General features: G+C 35.3%; 1 protein-coding gene across 4 annotated transcripts in view; it reads right to left on the bottom strand.

Annotated features, from left to right (window-relative positions):
- LOC134533855 (GA-binding protein subunit beta-1) overlaps positions 1-14,567 on the bottom strand; it is a 30,278-nt gene that overhangs the window by 4,794 nt on the left and 10,917 nt on the right. For all 4 annotated transcript variants that reach the window (XM_063371553.1, XM_063371554.1, XM_063371551.1 and 1 more), the window contains 3 exons: positions 13,747-13,891; positions 11,782-11,886; positions 6,439-6,567 (listed from right to left, as the gene is read on the bottom strand). In XM_063371553.1, coding sequence (XP_063227623.1) covers positions 6,439-6,567; positions 11,782-11,886; positions 13,747-13,891 — 379 coding nt within the window. The remainder of the gene's footprint in view (positions 1-6,438; positions 6,568-11,781; positions 11,887-13,746; positions 13,892-14,567) is intronic.

A 14,567-nucleotide genomic window follows, 5' to 3' on the forward strand; every position in this document is an offset into this window, starting at 1 on the left:
GAAAATTATGTTTATTTTCTAGTCACGTGTAACAGTAACCTGCAAAGCCAGCGAGGTTATTGCATGCTTTTTAAGGTGTGATTTTTTTCTATTGTTGCCCACTTCGTACGTTTTTAGTTTACTAGAATAACGTAGCTGTTGTGATTTCTGTAAAGAGTGTTAGATACTTCCTTACAAGAAAGTTGACAACATTATTACACAATATTCTAAGAAAGTTTAAATAAAACTATCTTAATCTACATTAATACAAAAAAAGTTATTTTCCAGACAGTACACCACCGTCCTATTACACTCACCTATATGTCACTGATATACCAAGGAACATTATCACCTAATTTGATGAGTGCTTAAGGGCCATTCAGTTACGCTGGTTTCAGATTAAGTTTCATTTAATTAAGATTTTGTGTGGTTCATAAAATGAAATTTTTATAATATTGGAAAAATACAAATAAGTGCCTTATTACAACTTTTTGTCTCAGAGTCCTTAACACACCTGTGTAAAGATTTTATTTAAAAAAATATTTTTTTTCGATCTGTATAATGTTAAAAGAGTACAAACTACCAGAGCAGGACTGCCTTTTTGTGTTTTTTTACTGCTACATTCCAGTTGTCCATCATATAATATATTATCAAAACGTTGTACTAAGCATAAGGTTACCTTTTCTAGGTGGTGTTGCTCAGACAGCCGAAGAAAGTATTACAACAGATGTATCGTCAGAGCTAACTGAAGAACAAATTCAGATTTCGAATAGTGTGGCCGATATCCTTGGAAAAAAGTGTTTTTAAACGGAAAAAATCCACCATCCTGATATAGAGGATATTGAAGAAAAAATAGAATCTTTTGATGACATGGATAACATTGAAGAACTTCTAGGAGAATCTTCTGATGACTATTCCCCTATTGAAGGCTCACAGGAATCTTCTTCAGACAGCCAAGATAATTTAAATAAAATGAAAATAAAAAAACGTAAATGCAGACGAAAGACGAAATACACCAAAAAGCTCAAAGTTCCCATGTCAAACCCGGCTGAACTACAATGTGGAACTGGTAAGGTGACCACCAGAAATATCACAGCTAGTGCCTGCATGAGTAAAGAATTAGGTCCACTTGATGAAGCTAATCAAGGTAAGAAATAGTTTATACAGTTACCAGAAAATATTGAAGGTAATGTTCTTAATACAGAAGAAAACATTATCACTGAAAAGATGAAAACCAGGAAAAGGGTAAGAAATGAGTCTACCTGGAAAAAAAATATTAGAAAACAGAATAGGCAGTCTGGCAAGACATACTTATCAACTTCTGGGAAGGAGGTCCCTTGCAAGACATTTCAGTATAAAGACTGTCACAAATGTGCTAGAAAGTGCAATGAAAAAATTAACGAGGTCAAGAGTAAACAGATGTTTGAAAGATTTTGGAGTATGGGTGACATTGATAAACAGAGACAGTACTTGTCTCCTCTTGTGAAAATTGTACCCAAAGGCAGAATTCGTGGTACCAATGAAATCTCTCGGAGACAAGTGACGAAGCAATATTTCATACCTAAGGGAAACTGTGCACATAAAGTTTGTCTAGGATTTTTTCTCCAATCGTTCGGAATATCTGAAACATTTTTTCGTACTGTTGTAAAAAAAAAAGACAGCAGCAATATGGTTAGTAGTGATGGACGCGGGCATCATCCTCCAGGAGTCAAGAGACCCGAAGAAGCCAAAGAAAGAATCAGGAATTATATTTTATCCTTTCCGGTTGTGCCGTCACACTATTGCCGCAGAGACACGTCTAAACGTTATCTAGCATCAGATCTCAGTGTTGAGAAGATGTACAGTTTGTATGTAGCTGAATGTGAAGCTGAACTACCAAAAGTGAAACCTGAAAAGATATGGCTGTACAGACAAATTTTTAACATAGAGTTCAATTTATCTTTCCATTCTCCAAGAAAAGATGAGTGTAATAATTGCTTGTATTTCAAAAATCTGACACCTGACAAACAAGAGGAACAGCAAGAGGTCCATAATGAACATTTGAAGCGCAAGCAGTCTGCACGAAATTTAAAAAACCAAATTAAAGAGAATGCCAAGAATGTACACTGCCACTTGTTAGAGTTTGATCTAGAAGCAGTTCGTTACTGTCCGTCTGTAAACGCAAAAGCCATTTTTTACAAGCACAGGCTTGCTGTCTACAACCTTACAGTATATAACACATCGTCAAAAGAAGCGACAAATTACATGTGGCATGAGGGAACTGCTAGAAGGGGATCATCAGAAATAGCATCATGTTTACTCAAAGAACTCCACAACATTGCTGATGGGAAACCAATTTTTTTATTCTCAGATACTTGTGGTGGACAAAATAGGAATGCAAACATGTGCACCATGCTTCTTCATGCAGTGAAGACTCTAAACATTCCAACCATCGACCATTGCTTTTTCGAACCTGGACATTCCCAAATGGAATGTGATTCTGTTCACGCTAACATTGAGAAAACATCAAAAAATGTCAACATCGGGTTGGTATACAGTTGTTCAAATGGCATCAAAGAGAAGGCTGTACAAGGTTGTCGAGATGGATCAAGAAGAGTTCATGGACTTTAAGACAGTGCAGAAGGAGGTGTTAAAGAATAAGAAAGTTGATAGTAACGGAAATACTGTACAGTGGCTCAAGATAGTTCATTTTCAGTTTAGGAAAAGTGACTTTTTGCATCTGTACTTCAAATACAACAATGATGATGATTTCAAGAGCTTTGCAACACAGAGGAGATCTCAAACATCTCTGACGTTACCTCAACTGCAACCCTTGTATCATGGCCCCCTTGCAATCCAGAAGGAGAAACTTAATGATTTATTGCAGTTATGCACCTCCAAGACAATCAAGGAGCAGTACCACCATTTTTATCAGTCTCTTGCACGAGGAACATACAACATGGACAGTGATGATGAAGAGCAGTGTGATGATTAAGTGATGAGATAGTGCTATAAAAATGTTAACATTATTGTAGTAGGGGGAAAATCGACAGTGTTGATAAGGAGTAGCAGTGTGATGGTAGAATAAAAAGTATGTTTCAAAAATGTCTTCTTTTTTAAATTCGGTTAATCTGCATAACTGTTTGTGTAAAGTCGTTGTTTTATCGTTGTAATGTAACCCTGAGTATATTGTTGTAATATAATTGTTTTAAGGATTTTTTTAATAGTCCTAGAAATGCATCTCCATTGACTATTATTTAAAACTATTTTTTATGTTAGAGTCATACAAACGTATCTCCACAGAAATTATTTAAATAATAAATAATAAAAAGTATTTTGAAATTTAAATTTAAATAATTGTGGGTAGTAACTAAAAAAGGAACATTTCATGTTATAGTGTGAGCCATATAAAGCTAACATTAAAACACTTTTGAATATTTAGAAATAATTGTATTTTGTAACTTTCTTTTCTCTCTCCTCAAAAGTGAGGAAATGGCCGTTACGTCACTCTGATACTCAGCCATCGAAGTGATACGATGGTTGGATGCCGGGTGGCCAGCCGGAAGACATGCCTGGCGCCACCGAACCATTATTTAGTACCAATAGTAGAGGAAAGATTATATGGCAAATAGCGATAAAACTGAAATAACAGTGAAATTAAGTCAATACACTGCCAAACAGCAAAATTCTCCTTAATTACCTCATTACAGCTATTAAAAATATACACTTAATTTCATAAATCTTTACTTGAAGATTTTATTTAAAAACCTAAAATGTTATGTACAAAGTAAAAACATTATTTAGTTTCTATCTCCATTATTTCAAAGGGAAAGTAAGTAAACAAAATAAAAACAGTCTATAGCTGATACCATACAGACCAGGGTAAAGGCCCGTAGAGAAACATCACAAGACAATGTATATGTATAATTATTTTAGGGTTTTAACATTGCATATTGAATTTTTGAGTATTGAATGTTTTAGCTGTAATTTTTTTCTTTTTTTAACTTTTCAATATAATTATGTAGTATTGTATATAGTGTAACATTGCAGAATTCCAGCCCCCTACTATTTTTCACCTTTGAATAAGACTACTTTATGTTTAATGTTTTTGTGATTGTTTTTATAATTATTTTGATTATACATAATTTTAATTATTTTGTTGGCATTTTAATGATTATTATTAAATTATAATTTGCTTAGTAGTGTTTTATTATTTATTTAATTATAATTTAAAATTAACATGTGTAGGATTTACATTTTTTATATATATTTTACAGTTGGACGGTAACTTCCGAGAACAGTCTAGAAAGACTGAAAAGAAAGGAAGGCACGGGCGCGACAACTGTCGCCAGCATGTCAGTTTCCAAGCCTCAAGTCAGTGCATCGTTCGAAAATCCCAGCACGTGAACGCACAACTGCGCAGCAATAAACTGGAACTTTCGCTGGGCGCTGTCTCGCCAGCCAATCAGGGCGAACCTTGAGGTGGCGTGATGTGTCTGCCCAGGCCAGTATTTTTTAGAAAATGATGTGATTGGTCAGTTGGCCCACGGGGTTGCCTCCCTTTGTTTTGTTCTTGTAAAGGGACGGTAACTGCGTGGTGCATGAAAGTTGTTGTGTCATCGTCGGACCAGTGTGACCAAAATGTTATTTCGCAGCACTAAATTGGCCGAAAGTTCCGCTTGACACGATCTAAAGTGTGTAGTATTAGAAAACGTTTCACTACAACTGGAAATAGGTAGCTGTTCGGGAAAGGCTCCCTGTCGGAAGCGAACATTGACGGATCGGGAAGTACGCCTATTTCGTTAACATATTCGTAACAATAGGCACTTGACAGTTGCACACCTAGTCACGTGGGCAAGACAAAGTTTTGGAAAGACTATTTCTACGCATCGATATATCAAAAGGCGTGACTACGCATTCTGCAAAGCGAGACGTAAGCCATTTCTCACTTCATAAAATAAACTTTGCTGTGTTGAGTGGACCAGATGTCACTTCAGCTGGACTCCAGCTCAGTAGAACAAGGTACTGTGGACAGATGAATCCATTTTTCAAAGTTAAATATGGAAATATTGGTCGAAAGGTTATTAGGAAGACAGTTCAAGCAAACGATCCATCCTGTTACAAGCACGTGGTTCTGAAACCAAGCTCTGTGATAGTGTGGGGTTGCATGGCAACGAATGAGGTTTGCAATTTGCATTTTTGCACGGGTACAATAAAAGCTCCAGACTATTTACGTGTTCTGACGTGAATATACGCCCATGAGTGCAGCTATTGTTTGGCAGAAGACAATATATTTTGCAACAAGATAACGCACAGCCACATACAGTGACGATAAAACGTGTCTCTATTTCATAGTGGCACATCCTGATCCATTTCCTATAGAGAATATTTGGATAATTCTTAAGAGGAAGATGGCCCAGCGTCATTCCCACAATATACAATTGCAGGATTATCTGTGGTAGAAATGAGGAAAAATTCTTACGCACATTTAGCCGTTTTGTGCCGTCCATGCCTAAACGTCTTACTGCGGTTATCCGCCATAGCGGTGACTTCGCCTCTTGGTAATTGAACGAAACAAACATTTTTGACTTTTTGTACAAAGTATTACACTTGCATTAGTATCATAACTAAACTATCTGTTTTGCTGCAAATTAACACAAAGGCTATTACAATGTTGTATTCAGCACATCAAATGTTAATAACAAGTTTCTTTTGCATTTCCGTTTCGTTGTGTTCCTCAATTAACCTCATTTTGAGCAATTTATTACGTGAACAAACTTTATTGATTTTGACATTGTAAAACAAATTTTTCACAGTTCCTCGAAAAGTGGCCATAATAGAGAGGTGGTTGTAATAAACAGGGTCTTACTGTATAGGATGCACTTTTACAATATAATACTTTATAATTAGCATGTCTATGACAGAACTACTCAGAACAATAAAAATTAATTGGGAAAGTACTGTATTTAATTGTCTGAAAAATGTACCCACGTCGTAATGTAAACATGATTTACTAATAACAGACGCAAGATAAAAATATATAGGTAAACACATATAAAAAAATAATTTTTACTTCATAAATACATTTTTGTACAAACTTCATGCTGAATAAATTAGTACATTAATTGAATTAAATTTATTTAAAATTATGTTTTTGTGTTTTGAGTTAAACATTATAAGGCCAACTAACGCCTGAATTCACCCAAAAAAAATACTGAACAAATGCCGCTCTATCAGTGCTGGATTATAGAATGTTCTGAACTGAAGAATATGGTACTTAAGAACCTAGACTATAAAACTAATTTTTTTCTTAATTTGACAACTTTAAAAAGCTTAAAATATTGTTTAGTTTAATTTAATTATAAGTTTGACAGTTTAAATAACAGTTCAGTTTTTAAGAGTTTCAAACATCCCTGTAAAAAAACATTACCACCATATAATTTTTTTTAAGCTCCAACACCAATGCTGGCTGTAACTTACCTGTTAATACTATGGTCTTCCCATTCTCTACTGCAGAGGCTACCAGTGTGGAGTCGTCTGTTGGCAACATCGCAATGCCATGGGCCTTGAGCAGCTGCAGTGTCGTGTTGGTGTCCTGGACTGTTTCCACTGTGGATTGGCACAAAGCAGAACAACTCCTCAGCACAGGAAGAAACCATGGCGGTTGAAAAACAGTGAACATCAAACAAGGCTACAGCAGGAGTGATGGTGAAGCCAGTTTCGCTGAAAATGAGATTTTAAGTCGACAGAGGAGTGCATGGCAGCTAATCAAGTCACGCAGCACTGGCAGATTAGATATTTACACAATGTGTTCTGTATAAATTTATTGTTCTAAACTGCAACATAGTTTGAAGTTTTAAACTAACTCTTTAAGTTAACTTGTGTTTGTAGTTAAGTATTATTAAGCTCTGTAATCCGGTTTAATTTATCACAGAAAATAATTGTTTGTGATATAACCATGATTTAACAATAACAATACGTATGTAAATATTCATTGAAATGTTTACCTCTGAAAATTTAATACAGTAAAACCTTTTTGTTGCGACCCCATTTATTACGACCACCTCTCTATTACAACCCGATTTCGAGGAACCGTGAAAAAATTGCCGAAAATCCGAAGAAAATCGGACAGAAAATAAGTTTCTTGTGGTGAGCAGCGTGTTACTGCATTTCTCTTGACGAGTGCTGTACTGCCATAGGCAGCGCATATCTAAAAATAGATACCACTTCCTGTCGACCGCTGTCAGCGCTTGACAACCCCCATTCCATGAATCACGTTATCTGCTTCATTTTAACGAGAGTAAAAATATATTAAAACTGTCAGCAAATTGATAAAAGCTTTATGTGTCCGCAAAACAGGGACTGTGGCCCGCCAGTTGTTTTCATTTAAAACGTGGCTAAATAACTTGTATGGATCAGACTGAAAACATCAGGCAATACATGTAGGTTATAAGGAATCTTGTTATGAATTGAGATGTTATGTTTTTCGAGTAGATATACACAGCGACCGACTGGAAGCACGCCCGCCTCGACTTGTTTTAACTGCCGCAGCGATGTTTATTTTTACAGCTCAAGCACTTATCTTTTCCCGTGGGTTGTCAGAAAAAAGTCGCTTCACCCAGCATAAAAAAAAAGGCTACGCCACTTATTCCCCACGCAGGAGAAACACTGGCTGCCGTCTCTGTCTCCCCCGCATTTATCTTTCTTCTAACATTCCACGTCTCACCTCTCGCACGAGCAATAACGAAGCGACCACACATTGGGCCGTTTTATGCTTTGTTTGGTGACAGCAGCTTGATTTTATTTGGTATATTCCTTTTCATAGGACCCTTGCTATTAAAATACATTTATATTTAATTTTGAAAGCTTGTAAATTCCTTGCCAGAGATGACTGAACTCGAACTTGGTGTGAAAAGTGACATATTTTGACATACTTTTTTTTGGGCATGTTTTTGGGGGAAGGAGGGGTCCGAAAATATTTACAACGATCTTACCTCTCCCTCACCGCTTTAGTACCCCATTCATAATAGCCAAATTTTACGGGAGAAGGGAGGGTGAAAAGAGCATTTTCTCACTGAAGGTTTTTCACAGGGGAGTGAAGTTGGGGTGTTATTAGGGAGGACACTAGATGGTTTGTGTGTCTGGGAGGGATGAGCTAGCCTTGAAGAATGTTATCGAGGGGAGGGAGGGGTGAGCTTATGAGTCATGAAGCCGCTGCCGCCAGCCAGCCAAGCTTAGTGTGCGCCCACTCGCGTTGCAGAACCTACCACTGACATATTTTTAAAGGAAATGTCCCATTATTTTTTTTGTTATTCTTACATGAAAATTATTGGAAGTATTAAAGCCGACACAAAAATACGCTGTGTGTTAAAATTAACAGATTTTAATTATCTTTCATTTTGTTTTTATTTATTTATTTTTTCTTCTAATTTTCACATTTTGGTCAAAAGTCCAATTTTTTGACGGTTCCCGAGAATGTATTCGTAAAATCCAGGGTTCGTGACATCGGGGTTCTAGTGTATTTAACTACGGCAAGCAGAAAACGTACATGTAAACTAACCAGTAAAAATAAACTGTCTTTTACATATTTTCTTTAGAGGTGGCCTGTAGGGCGTCGGACTTGTCATGAAGGTTGAAGTGGGTTTAAAGTAAAGCCGTCTAGCATTGTGAGTGACAGCATCCTGCCATTGTACGGCTGGTTTCTTATCGAGTAGTGTTTGGAAGGGGGGGGGGTTTGAAATCAACTGAAAATTTCGGAAAACATCTATTACGACCCCCCCACTATTAAGACCCTATTCCTGGGAACCGTGAGGGGTCGTTTCAGAGAGGTTTGACTGTATGTAGTAATGATTACGTTTTTATACATAAACAGTGTTTTAAGATCATGTGTACTTGCTTGTTCAAAATCAATTTCAAATAGTAACTAAACTGGGCATTTTACTGTACATATTTATTTTCAGCTAAGATACTATCAATAAAGTCTAAGATGAACTCATTTTTAAGTTATTATTTCCTCTAACAACTTACACTTATATTGTAGAAAAAAATGGACTCTTTAATTTTTAATGCATTTGTTATCTTATAATAATTCTTTATCCCACTGTGTTGTCAAGCATATTTACTGACTTGATTGACTGATAAAACATTTATGTATTTTGCAGCTTTAATATTACATATATCTGGTTCAGTGTAACTTTTCTGAAAGTTTGCTATTGAATGCAGTGCTGTTGCAACATGAACTGCGAGATGTTTTCCTTTTATAGTGGGAAATTAATGGATTGATACTATATGTATAGGGGAAATGAAGGTGCAAGAAAAAATACAATAATCATGGGTATTCATAAATCTCAGGTGGGTCAATATGAGATTATACTGTATTTATATATATGGTAAATCATGTTACATTATAATTTATAAAGTAAAATACACTAGGATAGTAAGACTTTTATTCCGAAATAATGAAAGTGAGTCGTAATTATCTAAAGTCAGAGAGCAAGAAAAAAAGGCTCGCTTGAATTTAGAGTTTTTGAAAAGCAATGAACTTGACTCGAACTCCGATTTAGAGTACTAGCAGGTGTCTAGTGTAAGCTATGCGCAAGTTCAATGCCTGTTAATTCCCATCTACCACACTGTCCCTTGCACTTTGTCATTCTATTCCACGTAATTCCATTTTCCCAAAGTTTAAGCTGAAGTAGGAACTCCTCATACAAATAAGCCTGTGGGAATGTCAGTTTTTTTTTTAGTTTGAATCCAACTTGAACTCAAATATAAAAATAATTTCAAATATTAACAAAAAAATTCAGACAACAAAATTTTTGAAAATTTTAATGACAGTTTTATGATCATACATAAAAAACTTGTACGTTGTTTCAAGGAATGAAAATAAGATATGTATTTAATGTTAAAAGTTATAAACAAACTTCAAAATTAAAAAAAAGTAAACCTTTAATTTTTAGAATTTTTAAAGTGGTTACAAACTGCTTATTGTTTAAACTAGGGATGGGTCGATTCGATTCTCCGATTCCTCGATACCACCGATTATTAAAAAATTTGGGTACTCAGTATCGGGTACTAAAAAAGGGCAAGGTAGGTTAGGAATCGGTTAAGTTAAGAAAATACAGTAGTAATATATTTTGGTCTGAACTTTACTTACTTATTTTAATATATCTTACCTGCCGTATGCGCATAAAATTCCTAATAATGCTCATTATGATTAAATATTAATTTTATACGAATAAAAATAAATAAAAACAATGTTACCGGGCAATTAAAACTCCACGATCGAAGAACATTATTCCTCACTCATGTATTAGACGTAAATAAATTGTAAAAAGAGTTATTAATTTTATTTGCAGTTAAGAAAAGTCCATTGTTTTTTGTGAAGAAAGTGACTGTTATGAAACGAGATCACATCACGTGTCGTCACCATTTTAGTTGTGAGCCATTCAAGGATGATGGCCTCCCCTCCACAAAATCTCTGGTGGCCATAAAATATAAAGTCAAGTCGAAACGTATCGATTCGTTGCGTACGGGACAAATTGTATAATGAAAGCAACAATCGATAATAAAGAATTATCTGGCCATACCGCCACGCCAACAGAGGCTCGTGTTTATTTCTTGCAAAGGAAAAACGTAATAATTACTAGAAAAACACTTGAAAATAGTTTTAGCAAAACAATATTTGTGCCAAATAAATAGCATAAATGCGAAACAATTCACAGTAACCTGGCTAGTCATGCTATTGAGGTTACTGTGAATTGTTTCGCATTTATGCTATTTATTTGGCACAAATATTGTTTTGCTAAAACTATTTTCAAGTGTTTTGCTAGTTTGTTAGTAAAAAAATGTTCGCCGACTGTCGTTTCAAATTACGATGCGAATGGTCTGATATTGTATCAACATGTCTAAAGTTTGGGAACATTTTCGCATCAATAGTGAAAATGACAAATATGCAATTTGTAATAATGGTAGTGCGCAAATTTCACGGAGCGGTACTTATAAATCTACAACCAATTTAATGAAGCATTTGAAATCCCGGCACACATTACTACCAGAAAAAATAGTCTTTGAAGAAAAACAAACTTTTGTTTACAGCACTGTCACCAACTAAGTCACAAGGTACCACAGAAAAAAGTAGTGCTACCTTTGAACCCATTTTGAACAAAGATGTTATGTTATCGGCGTTATCGCCTGTTAAAGAACCTTGTCTAAATGTTGAACTTCATTGTGCACAGCCTAGTACTTACTAGCAAACAAACTTTATGTGAAAATGCTTCTTCACTGGTAATTGAAAAAAAAAAAAAAAAAACCCTCAACATTTAATCCTAAGTCTATAATTATACTTTATACATGTTATTATCATTATGTAATGCATTCAATTCTTAAGTAGTTTTAATTATGTGACCAGAATTACCAGGAATCGAAAACTGGAATGACTCGGAATCGAGAATCGAAATTTAGGAATCGGTACTGGTATCGGAATCGATAAAAATGTGTACTCAACCCATCCCTAGTTTAAACTTTAGCGAATCTTCTGTTTTCTGTGTGTTGGAAAAAAAATTAGCAAGTTATATTGAGCCCTTTAATTTACAGACACTGAGTTTGTAATCATTTATATTATACAAAAATTAATTGACATAATGTTCATAGATTTACAACGTGACATGCAACAATGCCAAACAACTTAGGAAACAATTGAATATTTGTTATTTTTAATTGAATACAAATAAAATGGTTGTTCATGTAATCAAAATTCTCAATATTCACATAGGCCTAGCTTCTATACTTAGAAAATTATATTATGATAGTACTTTGAATTGTTACCTTTTCGCAGTGGTCCTAAAGATCCCATTAATCTTGGTTTGAATTTCGACTTCATAAAAATTTGTTTTGTTGGGAATGAGAGTGGCTCTACAGATAACCTGTTCACTGGAAAAAAAAAAAAAAAAAATACTGAATTTAAAACACAAAGTATAAATTATACATGAATAACAAAAAAAAAAAAAATCACATATCTACCAAGCCAACCATTTCACATTCATTGAAAATATGGTCAGAAAAGAATTATTTTATCACGAGAAAATAAGCACACAATAAAGCACAGCACAAATATTTTACAGTATGTATATGTACCGTATTGGTCCGAATATAAGGCGACCATTTTTACATAAACGAGAGATGCAAAAATTGGAAGTCGCCTTATTTTCGCACCCAAGACGTCAGAACCGCAAACATTAGTTCCAAGCTGAAAGCTACAGTAGAAACATTGTTTAACAAAACGTTCACGATTTTTTATATTAACTAAAACTTTGTTACCTCACACGGTAAAAACCATAAATCCACCTAATATTGCAGTAATTTACAATTGTTTGAAGTTGAAAATTAAAATATTTGTTCTTGAGTAAAAACGTGAATGTTGAAGCATCTCAAAATGGCAACCTTTTATTTCACAATTCATATTTGTACTTTGTGTACAATCGCGTGTTAACATTTACGGTAATTTATCTTCAGATTTTTAACTGAAATATTTGTACTAAAATATCACAGTTATTTTCAGAACGATTGTTTACGTTTACAAACATTTCGGATGTAATGTATGGAAATTCACGGCTGCCAACTGTCTTTCCACAATATTTCTTTGTTGTAAAACGAACATTGCCGAACACGCTCGAAGACGCCATATTAACAGGAATTTGGTACGTTGCTTCAAAAGCTATTTTAATAATCCACTCTTTATTTATGTAAAAACCTTTCATAATTATAATAGATTATTCTTTCAAATTCATAGAACAGACTCTCTCTGTCAGAGAGTAATATGGACAAATATACGCGGTCACGTAACCGAAGTTATTCATGGCCGTATGCTTCATCATGTCAGCTAGCCACTTGTTTTGTTCCGGCAAGATGCATTATTTGTTTGCTTTTTTTACGTTAAACACACTACTAAATAGTAATACACCTTGTTCTGTGGTAATACGTAGCTTAAGTCAAACGGAAAGTTAAATGCTGTATTTTAAGAGTGATTAATAGCCATTGTAAAAATTTTAAATTCGTAGATACAGTAAACTGTGAAAAATCAACAATCACACATCGGTGAAACGGCGGGGAACGAGCTCTAGACAAATAAACAGCTCTGAAGATGACAATTATGCAGCTTCATTAGAGTAAACACGAAAAAATTTCTAGTGTAATATTTAAAAGTGTAAATATTTTCTAATTGTTTTCTTTTGACTTTTAGGGTAGGCCATTCAAACTTATTTTAAATAAGTAAAGTGATAAATATAAATTAATTGTTATACATAAATGCAAAAACGATTTATCAACACAAAATGTATGTCTAATGAATTTTCACATTAATTTCTACCAAAAATTATTTTTACATTTGTTTGGCCTCCTGAAACTGCAGGTCGCCTTATATTCGGGGTCGCCTTATATTCGGGCCAATACGGTACTTAATTCCTAATACAAACGTGTATTAGTGGTACTACCACCATGTGAATTAAAACTTACTGCGGTAGATGCAATTTGATTTTGTACAGAAAAATAACAATTTCTATCCTTAAGCATGCATAGTGTGCTACTAGTGCTGCCACTAGTAGTAATAAGAGAAAATAATTCATCATTACTGCCGTCATCTTGATGAACAACAAACAATGCATGCATAATTGGGCGCAGTTAATAAAACAAACCGCAAGTTTTACCCCTATTTAGGTGGAGCAAGTATTACAAACCACTTTCATAAAAATGAAACCACATGAAATCTTGTGTCTGGAGACAGCTTGCTTGTACCTGAGCCGCTGGCGGAGGCAGCCTCGCCCTGCAGCGGGGAGCAAGAGGTGTCCGTCTCCGCGTCGCCGGCCATGCTACTCGCAGCAGCGGCCAGCGTCAAGGCCAGATCCTCCCCGGTCCCCGCCGGCTTCAAGCACTGCACCGTCTGGGGGACAACAAGCCACACTGGACCCTCAGACGGCGGACGGAACTTAGAGCGTTACCGCCTTTTAGCCGACTGGCGCCTGCTTGTGATGCTTATGTCCAGATGCTATAACAGGGCGGCTAACAAACCTGTGATATATATATACATACAACTAACAGAATTTTCCAGGTTTGGAAAAAAAAAAACTTTACCTGACCTCCAATATTATTTACCGTATTTACCCACATATAGGTTGCAAATTTAATAATGATTATTTGTTTAACTTCATGTACTGCAATCCTTATGAAATTTTTTTTTCATTTTGGGTAAAAAAAAAATTAACATTGCAGTGTGTGGTTGAATATGTGAATAAATAGCTAGCCTGTGTTGGCCTAGTTTTAAAAAAAATAGGTTATAAGTATAATGTTTAATTGAAATATCTCAGTAGTGCGTGTAAAACATCATGAACTGTGCCATATAAGGTGTGTCTGCCGCCTGTCAGCTGGCCGCTGCCGGTAAGTGATATGACTGTCTCGCAAGAGGAAAAAATATAAAAATAAACCAGCCAGAGAGTGAGGGGAGGGGGGGGGGGTGGCCATGCAACAATGCAACAGAGTTTGTGGTTCTCCCTCCCTCTCTCACTGTTATGAATTGTCCGTGAGCTTGCACTGTATACAATCACCATGTCTTATCTGGA

Source organism: Bacillus rossius, chromosome 7 (assembly GCF_032445375.1).
Source record: "Bacillus rossius redtenbacheri isolate Brsri chromosome 7, Brsri_v3, whole genome shotgun sequence".
NCBI lineage: Eukaryota > Metazoa > Arthropoda > Insecta > Phasmatodea > Bacillidae > Bacillus > Bacillus rossius.